The sequence below is a fragment of the Gadus morhua genome, chromosome 15, assembly GCF_902167405.1.
Source record: "Gadus morhua chromosome 15, gadMor3.0, whole genome shotgun sequence".
Taxonomy (NCBI): Eukaryota; Metazoa; Chordata; class Actinopteri; order Gadiformes; family Gadidae; genus Gadus; species Gadus morhua.
In genome coordinates, this window is record NC_044062.1 from 18221664 (window position 1) to 18232516 (window position 10853).

At 45.5% G+C, this 10853-nt stretch overlaps 1 protein-coding gene across 1 annotated transcript; it reads right to left on the minus strand.

Annotated features, from left to right (window-relative positions):
• Positions 1–458: 458 nt before the first annotated feature.
• klf5a (Kruppel-like factor 5a) lies at positions 459–10227 on the minus strand. The gene is given in 5 exon segments (XM_030379116.1): positions 459–3121; positions 6009–6068; positions 7262–7553; positions 7555–8544; positions 9809–10227. Coding segments are annotated over 5 exon segments (1686 nt in total). The 5' UTR covers positions 9974–10227; the 3' UTR covers positions 459–2942.
• Positions 10228–10853: the final 626 nt, after the last annotated feature.

A 10853-nucleotide genomic window follows, 5' to 3' on the forward strand; every position in this document is an offset into this window, starting at 1 on the left:
ACGTTAAAAGCAAGCAATTACACACCCACCGTATGTCTTTTTAATGGTTTGGGAGGCACATTACCACACTGCTCTAAAGTCATATGTGTTTAAAACAGGGATATAAGGGGACTTGGACGGGTTTCAAGTACACAGGGAGTTGGAGCCTTGATATCGGCCCAACTCTACATAGATTCTATTTATATAGAAGGCCCTACCATCTATGTTCTACATCACTGTTGTTTTTGTATGGTGCATTGCTGGTCAAAGTTAAGAAAGAGGATCTCATCTCAGTGCACTCCTACGTTAATCTGCAGTAGGCACTATGACTAGTTCCTACATGGAAAGGCTGATTCTGCAAGGATAAACTTGAGTAAATAAACAGGTTTTAAAAGATGATTCACTGCCCTTGAAAATAAACATATATAACCGTAAATACTCACAAAAAATTAAAGTCTCACGACCCTAAAAACAAGAGATCATTTGTAAAAGAGTCAGTTGACTTTATTAGAATTTGCTACAGTTGGAGAAAAACAACTTTTGTCTTTGGAAGGTATTTCTCTAAAAAGAAAAATTTAACTACGAACTAGGTTGTTTAAAGGACAATATAAAAAAATGATATTAAAATATCTGTTAAGAAAAAAGTAAGGGCTCGAATAGTTTTTGGGATGCGGGGCATTTTTTCGCTGGCCCTTTTGTTCAAAATAAAAAAGGAAAGAAAGTCATTTAGATATTTACAGTGCATATATTTACATTAAGGCGTTTTAGTTGGGCAGAATTGGTTGACCTTGTTTATCCCCCACTTCTACTCATTCAATAAATAGTCAGATTTACCATGATACTTTACAGTGCTGCATTAGTTCTAAGCTGTCCTTTGTAAAGAAACAATCACAGAGGCAGCCTTAATTAAACAATGAACCCAAGCTTTGGTGTAGAGTACAATTGCCATTAGATTTGCTCATATCATAAAGCAACACAAAGATGTTTGGTGATTATAAATATTTCAGAGGGTGAACTCTTCCTAACCACAAGGCCAGTTAAATCATTATTCATATGGTACCAAATGGATTACAAAAACAGAACACATTATCCCGATATTATAAATATCGATAAATTAAGCACCGTGAAAACTTTCAATTCATCAGCCATTGTTGAGAGTATTTTCTAATGCAGAAAACGAGGGACTTAACATAAAACAACACGTTATTGACGTAGAAGAATGTTAACAATGAAGAATGTTCTCGTAAAAAAACAACAAAGGAAAACATTTTCCGTGGACATATCGTGCCCCGCCCTCCATCTTTCTTTTTAAATACTCCATGGCTACCTGGTGCTTGTGCAACAAATAAGGACATGTTTGTTTAACTCTGTGTCTATTAGGAGAGTATCTATAAAGTACGGCTATGGGTTCCACTGACATTTTCTTCAACGCACGTCCGGAGGACAAAAGCTAAATAATTCACCACGTAATTGCACCCCATTAGCAACTAAACGCCTCCACTTTGTCTTTCAACGTCCCTCGGCTCCACCTCTCACTCTTGCTCTCTCCCCCCCCCCCCCTTTCCCTCTTTAATGCTTAACTCTACTCTCCTTCTTAAAATTCCTCCTCGCCTTCATTGCTCTCACTCTATTCTCTTTACTTTTCTTTGTCCCTTGTCGTCTCGTTATTATAAATGCCTCATATTCTGAAGAATGTAAAGAGGGATGGTCTGTTTAGTGTCCAGTGAATTGCATCTTCAGAGGAATCTAAGTCATTAGAAATGTGTTTCGTGTTTTCCAGTGGTAACTGAGTTCTGTAGTCTAATGAGCTTTGACAAGTCAACCATTTCAAGTGCAAATTAAAAATTTAAAACAAAACAAAAAGAGGTTCTGGATTTTTCCAGTTACAAAAAACAAACAAAAGCACAAAAAAAAAAAAAAGGTAAACAAACTTTTGGCTGTCCTAGCAAAAAGAAACACACACTTCCCTTTAATACAAAATAACAAACACAAAGCTAAGTCTGAAGAGAGCATAAGCTTCCAGTCGTATTCCAGTTCTAAATGTAACTACAAATAATAGCTTGTTTAACTTTTGTTTTGGTTTAATTTCTCCCCCCCTTCTCTCATAAAACCTTACTAATTCATCGGTTGGTATGGGTGACCACGCTCTGACAGGTTATTTTCCCAGACCATTTCTTAAGAAAACAACCAACTATTTTGAGAACATGAGAATAAAACATGTGGGGCCACTAAAAGCTTTTATCACGTGTTTGACAGTGGGAGGTTTATCATTTCCTGATTTATACATTTGGATGGCATATTTTCTGATAGTGCTTGTGTATGTGTACAGTGTATGTGTGAACATCATGTGTGTACAGTGTGTGTATGTGTGTACTAGCCTGACATCACCAGACCAATTCCCAAATGCATAATAGTCTAGAACCTTTCAGTTCATTATTCGATTTCCAAGAGTCATTATCAACAGGGGCAGACCGAAATGGGTCTGGACGAAATTGGAAAGACCTAAAACCAATCAGAACAACGAAACATGGCGCACATCAGCGGCAGCCATCTTGGTTGCTCCTCTGTACGTCATCCAATTAAACCTCACCCAATATTAGTGAGCGGTTGTGATTGGCCCGACCCGGGCCATGTCTGCTGGAAATCTGTCTGAACAGGAGGGGGGCCAGACGCATATGCCAGAGCAAGTAAAACCTGAGCTTGCAGATTCATCTGGTTCCCAGGCTGTACACGAGTATGCTTTATCCTGCGCTTGAGTGTGTGTGTACATGTCCCTGTCCTTTTCAATGTGTATGCATTGGTAGGTTTGCACGTGTGTGTGTGTGTGTGTGTGTTTGCACGTGTGTGTGTGTGTGTGTGTGTGTGTGTGTGTGTGTGTGTGTGTGTGTGTGTGTGTGTGTGTGTGTGTGTGTGTGTGTGTGTGTGTGTGTGTGTGTGTGTGTGTGTGTGTGTGTGTGTGTGTGTTAGTTCTGGTGTCTCTTCATGTGCAGCGCCAGGTGGTCGGAGCGTGAGAAGGAGCGGGAGCACACGCCGCACTGGAAGGGTTTGGCACCCGTGTGCTTGCGGTAGTGACGGGTAAGCTCGTCCGAGCGGGCGAACCGCCAGTCACAGCCGTCCCACGTGCAGCGGTAAGGCTTCTCACCTGGTGGGGGGATAAAGAAGAGAATGAGAACTCCATCTGGATCCGAACCACACAATCATAGAGCCAATCAATTAAGTTACGATAGTGTGTGTGTGTGTGTGTGTGTGTGTGTGTGTGTGTGTGTGTGTGTGTGTGTGTGTGTGTGTGTGTGTGTGTGTGTGTGTGTGTGTGTGTGTGTGTGTATGTGTGTGTGTGTGTGTGTGTGTGTGTGTGTGTGTTTGTGTGTGTTGATGCTGATATTTAGATGCATATCTCATGGATCATAATGATAAGTATAATATAAAAAAAAGTATAATAAATCGAACTGCATGCGGCCGGGCTGAAAGACCCCATGCTAGCTGCCGAGACGGAGCAGTGGAGGCCCTACGCAGCCAGGCCGAGGGATGAACTGGGCCAACTGGAAGATCTGGTTGTATAACTACATACTACGCACTTGGACATTAACACGGCTGTCACTTGGACATTCATCAAAACCGGCTGCAAACTGCCGTTTGGTTACAGGTAACAAGGGCCAGATTTTCAAACTGCCTTGCTTTCGAACTTTGAAGGAACAAAGCAAAACAGTTTCCGTTTATACACTAGATTTGAGTTAGTGACTTTATTAGGTATTTGCATAGTATCTATGGTTTTTATTGTGTCTGGACACCTTTTTTTTATTTATTTTTTTTAAAGATTTATTTTCGGATTTTAATGCTTTTATATTAGAGAGTGAGATCGAGAGGAAGGTATGGGAGATAGAGGGGAGGACATGCAGCAAATGACCACGGGCAGGACTCAAACCCGGGTCGCTGTGATTTAGGAATGAGCCTATATGGTACTCGCTCCACCCGGTGAGCCACGGGCGCCCCCTGGACGCCTATTCAAACTAAAATTAGCCATTAAGCAATCCGAGGAGCATTACCTCAGTCGTTTTTGATTCATTGTTTGCATGGCAATTTACGAGGTTTTGCATCACTGCCTCTCTAGTTGCTGCCTCTCTAGTTGCTGCTTGAGTTTACAACGTCGCTGATGGCGAACCAGTAGTTCAACTGAATGCGCCTCAGCAGTCTGGTGCATAAAACAAAGTAATAGCTCTGCTGCTGGAACGGTAAGTGGTCCTGATATTCTAATTATGCATCGTTGGATTTGGCGAACGTCTTGGTGTTGCCATGAGGTCGAGGTTGGTGCAGCAGTTCAAAACTCGTCAGCCACGTAAAAGAAGAAATTTGCAGTGCATGCTTGGACTTATAGGGCCCATCCCATGAGATCGAGATTCTGGCCAAAATGTATTAAAAACTCAAATGACGCGCATCCCAGATAGAATTTGGCTGAGGGCCTGAATTGGCCCCCGGGCTTTTTGTTTGACACGTGTTCTACAGGGTGTTCACTTTGGACGGCTGATTCACACACCCCCGAAACTCCCTCGGCTGAGACATAATGAAACCAGGGTTCCTATTCCACCAAAAAACAATCTCGGGCAAGAAGCATTGATTTAACTAAAATAAAAATGTAAATGTCAGAAGGGAAAAAGAAAGCGATCAGATAGAAAGTGGAAACGAGAGGGAGTGCTGTTCGGTTCTTCTACACAAACATGTTTGTGGACACACGAGCGCACGCACACAAGCAAACACACAGAAAGAAATCAGAGTAATGGATGTTGATGGGGATTAGAGCTGGGATCCCAGTGGGCTGGAAAAAGAGAAAGGCATTAGGAATCATCTCACGCCGCTGATGCTGACAGGTGCATGTGCATGTCTCCGGGCGTAAGTGCATGGGATGCACAGAGGATGGGTGGGGGGGAGAGAAAACAAATCAAGACAAAGGGAGCTGCACATTAAGAGAAGTGAACACACACACACACACACACACACACACACACACACACACACACACACACACACACACACACACACACACACACACACACACACACACACACACACACACACACACACACACACACACACACGAGAAGAAGAACGAGAGAGACAGAAAACACTGCACTATAAAAACACCTTCAACCTTGTCTGTCTGTTTTTTCCTCTCATCTTGTCAGCCTGCTATGTGAACCATAACATGCCTATTTGTCATGTAATGTTAACACATTGCATTGTAAACCCACACACACCAAACCGCGGTGGCATAGTTCGCTAAACAAACATTTGCAAATCAAATTAAAAACACGCTCATATCATCCACATTAAAAAAACAAAACAGGTTTTGCTGTGTGTGTGTGTGTGTGTGTGTGTGTGTGTGTGTGTGTGTGTGTGTGTGTGTGTGTGTGTGTGTGTGTGTGTGTGTGTGTGTGTGTGTGTGTGTGTGTGTGTGTGTGTGTGTGTGTGTGTCCGGATGAGAGAGGAATTTGTGTGCATCAACAGAAGCCCTGTTTTGTTAGCTGGCTTTAGGTGGGACCAAACACCTAACCACTGGTTTGTAGAAAGAAAAGAAAGAAAGATACAGCACATCAAGGAGCGATTTGTATCCGCTATGACAGCTATGAAGATAATTCAAGATTATTCTATATACAAAAACTAATCTAGTTTATTTTTAGTGGCTGATAACATTACCGATCTGCACAGGAGCATTTCAAGACTCACAAACAGGGCTGTTTAAACAGAAACAGTGATAGCAGGCATATGGCAAACAGTCTTACAGTGTGAGCACGATAGAGTCATCCAGTGGCAGAAGTGTTTCACTTCCACCTGTTTTAATGGAATAGTATATTGGGCAGAGGATGGGAATGGGCTAGGATAGGTTTACACACACATGCCAAGATCACAACATGCCTGCCTAGCAACATGGTTCCAGCGGCCTCTGAAATACGAGTCACACGGCCAGTGTAATTTTTTTGACATGTCCTCAAAAAAACTAAACACCCCAAAAAAGGGTTGTGGGGTAAGGGCCTTACCCGTGTGGGTCCGAAGATGAGCCTTCAGATGAGATGATTTGGTGTAGACCTTTTTACAGCCTGAAACCCACGGAAAAAACACAAGAGTGAGTTGACTTTACAACATCTGGTGCAAAATGATACAACTTTGACAACATGATGCAGAATGACAGAGGAAACTTCTGAATTTTTTAATGCATTTTCAACAGCCTCAAATGTTTTTGGCTTCAATTCAAGCGAAGAAATGCGGCGTAATTACAAAAACTGAGCAAAACGCTAAACAAGAGGATATTAAGGTCATTGAAGATTACATTTCCATTAGTACAATACCAATGCCTAAATGGGTAAAAGGCATGTCTGGTCGAGTCAGTGGGTGTATAGTGTTTAATGCACAATTAAAAAGATAAGAGTAACAGCTGTAGCCAGCCAGAATCTGAGCACTTCTAAAAGTCCAATCAAGCAACATGTATTCAGGGACTGCATGTGCTAACTTGCTGGTGCCGGTGTTGGAGGAAAAGGCTTTTCAGAGCCAATTTTACACACTGCCTCGGGCTGGTTGACATTACATGTCCAACAAGTAGCTGCACATCATATAGCTCAGATGTGTTTACATTAAGGTGAGCTTAGCGAGGTCCGGTGTTAGATCGCTGCCCTCCGTGTGGGAAATCCCTTCTCCAGCCAAAACAACTCAGTTTGCCGTTCTTAACAGCAAAGCCAGGCCCTTCTTTTCACCATTATCTAATATGCAAGTTTGGCATGAGTTAAAAGAAAATGACTTTTGTTTTGAAACTTATCATTATTCAATGATAATGACGCATGATGCTTAATGTTCAAATAAACAACCAAAGGCACGAATTAGCGCGATAGAGATCGACTCGGGGCTCTCTGTGCGGCCCATTAAGGCATCACAATAAGAGCTAAGTAGTTTCTGTACCAGCCAGTTGATTAAAGTAGGGAGTCATAGGAGACTCAAAACGATGAAAACAACCAGCAGAAAACATACCTAGGTGCTGCTCTTTGCATTTCATTTTGCTTCAGTGCAGGTGATTTCGATAACATGTCAAATGTAATTTTATGGATGACATCATCCATCTCATCTTTTCAAGCGACGCTTTATTATAGCTGACTGTAGCGTGACAGCATGGAGTTTCCGGTTCAGTATGAACCCTAAATTTCAACACACACACACACACACACACACACACACACACACACACACACACACACACACACACACACACACACACACACACACACACACACACAGCTCTGACCTGGGTAGTCACAGTGGTGGATGCGTCTCTTCTCCAGGTCAGGGTTGTTCCTCCGGTTGTAGCGGATGGGCATGGTGGAGGAGGAGCCAGAGCTGGGGGAGGTGCCGGTCTCGGCCGTACCCAGACCCAGAACGGTGTCTGGGCCGGAGCTCGTCAGGCCTGCGGCCGGGCCTGGGGCTTGGGTGGGGCCAGCCCCCAGGGGCAGGGCCATGGTCCCCGGGCTTGTGCACAGGATGGGGGGGCTCCCACTCGCCATCTTGGACGCGATGGTGGCCGCGTAGGAGGGCGGGGGGGGACATGGTGTGGAGCAGCTCCTTCTGTCTGTCGGGACTGCCTGGCTCGGAGCTGGGAGGGGAGGGGGGCAGGTAGGGCACCTGCTGCTGCGGTTGGAACTGTGGGTGTGCGGCGGGGGCGTGGACATAGGCTCCACCGGTTAGGCCGCAGTAGTTTGGCTTGGCTGTGGATGCCTGCTGCTGCTGCTGCTGCTGCTGCTGCTGCTGCTGCTGAGACGTGGAGGAAGGCACGGACATATCATGGAACGACGTGTGGACCGACAGGGGACCCGCGCTCTGTGTCTGATGAAGGCGATGATGATGCTGCTGCTGCTGCTGCTGCTGCTGTGTCTGGACGTCCACCCCGTTGCCATGGTGATGGTCCAAATCAGAGTTGAGGAGTTGAAACAACGAGCCGCTGTTGTCATGGTGATTATTGTGGTGGTGGTGATGATGGTGATGGTGGTGGTGCTGCTGCTCAAACGGTGACGGGACCTCCTGCTTGACAAAGACGCCCGACATGGCATCGTCACCGCCCACTTCCGATTGGCTAAAAGCACTGGTGAACTCCAGTAACCCTGGCAATGTCATGGCGATGGCGGACGCTTCCATGGGCATTGGCCCAGTGCCGCTGCTCGCGGTCGGGGAGGTTTCAGTACAGTGGGGCTGGAGAGCGGAAGAGAAGGACTCCGTTTTGACCTGGGCCAGACCTGCGTGGGCCTGCTGTTGCTGCTGCTGCTGCTGGGGATGAGGGTGAGGTTGCTGGGGGTGAGGTTGCTGGGGGAGAGGTTGAGGGAGGCGTGTCGGCCGACACAAGCCCATGCGCAGGTAGGCCACGTCGGGCAGGTAAAGGTTCATGTTGAGGGTGTATGGAGCGAAGGCCTGGTCGTCGCTGAAGAACTGGTCCATGTTGGACACACTGTCCCGCCGCGACTTCTGCTGCTGCTGCAGGCCGTCGGACAGGGGGGGCAGAGGCACCTGGGACAGATACCTGTCCAGCTCACACTTGGTCTACGGAAACAAAAAGAACATGGAAGACAGAGATTATCCCCGATCCTATTCGCTTATCTAACAACAATAAGCCTGGGTGAGTTTAAAGATACAGGGTGCCTTTTTTTTGTGCAAAAATATAAATAAACATAGATCATAACAGGCAAAATCCTTGCTGTCCACTCTTAGCAATCCAGGCTGAAGCAAATGCTCCTCGACCACCAACGTCACCGCGTTCTGACACACTATTCTGAGAAGACATATGTTTGATAGGACAGCCATGCCCAAAGTATTTGTCATGTAGTCATCAATGCGTGGTTGCTACATTCCCCCTCTGCTTGTAAGGCTGAACTCATAAAGACCGGCCAATGGGATCCGGCTATATTAAGGGTTGAAAGGGGAAATTATTGCTCGGTTTAAAAGACAGATTTGTGTTGTATTTCTACTCATGAATGGCGTGTTAATATGTAACAGACAAGATGTTAAGCCTCCACCACTGCAAGTCAACCAACTGAATGGGCGGATGACAGAACAGGTTTAGGTACAACTTTTGTGTCACAACACTAAAAACCTAGAAATCAAGGTGAGGCGATAAGATGACTATCGAGAAGAGCGACGGGGGGAAACACCCGGGCCTCTGCAGATCACTGGGCGGCTGCGATGCACCGGGATGACCGGCTGTGGCGCGGGGGAGGATGCTATTTCTAGTGTCTGCCTACTAGTGTGGCTCTGGTCCTGTACCAGCTGTTCTAGCCTCGATCCATCCCCTGACGAGTTCTTTTTTTCTTTACTCACTAGCTAGGGGGAGTAAGGGGAGTAGTTTCTGCTGCTGAGCTGGGAGTGAGCGAGGCTGGAGTCAGTTGTTGCCGTGGTGTGGTATGGCGCTGGTGTGGCTTGTAAGCCAGAGCGGACCAACTGTGACCAACTGGCATTCGCTCCATTAAAAGCATGCACTGAGGAATGCGTTTGCAGTCGGAATAGCTCGGCTTCACGTTGCCGTCCAGTTGGCTTATTACACACATCTTCCTCCTCCTCCTCCTCCTGACTGGTGTAGTGTATTGCTCGTGTAGGGGGGGGGGGCGCACGGTACCACGGGCGAGGACGCGGACGAGTCGTGCAAATGTGGTGGATCACAAAGTAAGCCCACAAACGCTGAAGCACTACCAGCATGCCACGCCCATTCAATGGGTTATTAACAGCGGCTCCCATCCCTTATTTAAGCATGCATTATGCGCTTCGTATCGGAGCGTCAAAGTTAAAAACAGGAATCTCAAGACTTATTTACCTGGATGTATTCATTGTGGCCATTCCGCTCAGCATCCGTGATCTTGGAGTCCAAGCCGAAAAGGGCGGACTCCTCCAAGGAGAAGTCGTCCGGGATGGTGGATTTCAGTAGCGGGTAGAAGGGCTCGTCCTGGCCGCCACCGCTCATCGCTAGCGTCGCGGCCATTGAGCTCCTGTGCAGACACCTTTACTTACACCAGAGCAGCTTCCGATTTGCAAAATTGGAAGCTTAAAAAATCCCAAAAATCTCAGCGCAATCTGGGCGACGGAGAAAGCAACAACACAACCACAGCAACGCCAGAGCGCTTATTTGGGTTTCTCACGAATGTATGTCTGCTACTGCTACATCCCCTCCACTTGTTTCATCTCGCTGTGGGCCAGACGGTTTTGTATCTGTGACAGGCAGGGGCGGGCCGCTGGAAACACAAGGGAAGCCCCGCCCACCCTTACTCAAGCTTCCAAGGCTTTGATCATCTCTCACTGGCCACCGCCCTATAATCAATCTCGACACATTGGCGGAACGCAATCTTATGTTATCGAAATCACCTGCACTGAAACAAGTTCATTAAATCTGAACGCAAGAAGAAGCTCAACAATGCCAAACGCATCATTATACAAAAACAATACATTGCATTGATTGTACAGACATTTCAACCATGTGCAAGATTACAGTAATCTCTCGTTTATTGACATTTGAAATAAAAATATCTAATATTTTGCTTTTCTTGAGATATATATGTAGATCCTTGACATAAAATTGTTATGTCCCAGTCCTGCATAATAGTCTCAACCTACGGTTTAAAGTTCAAGTGTGGACTAATTTGACATTATCTTCTGAGGCTTTACAGGTAGATGAGGTTAAACATGCAAATAATTACAGTAAATACCATTAGAAAATCCAACAGGGAGTTTTACTTGAATTGAATTGCCAACCCTCAATGTATTATAGAGAACCTTTTGAACCATTTTCCATCCCAACTACTTTGGGATGAAAAATGGTCATGGTTTAAAATAAGAAAATAAGTTCAATAGAAATTAAAACAACT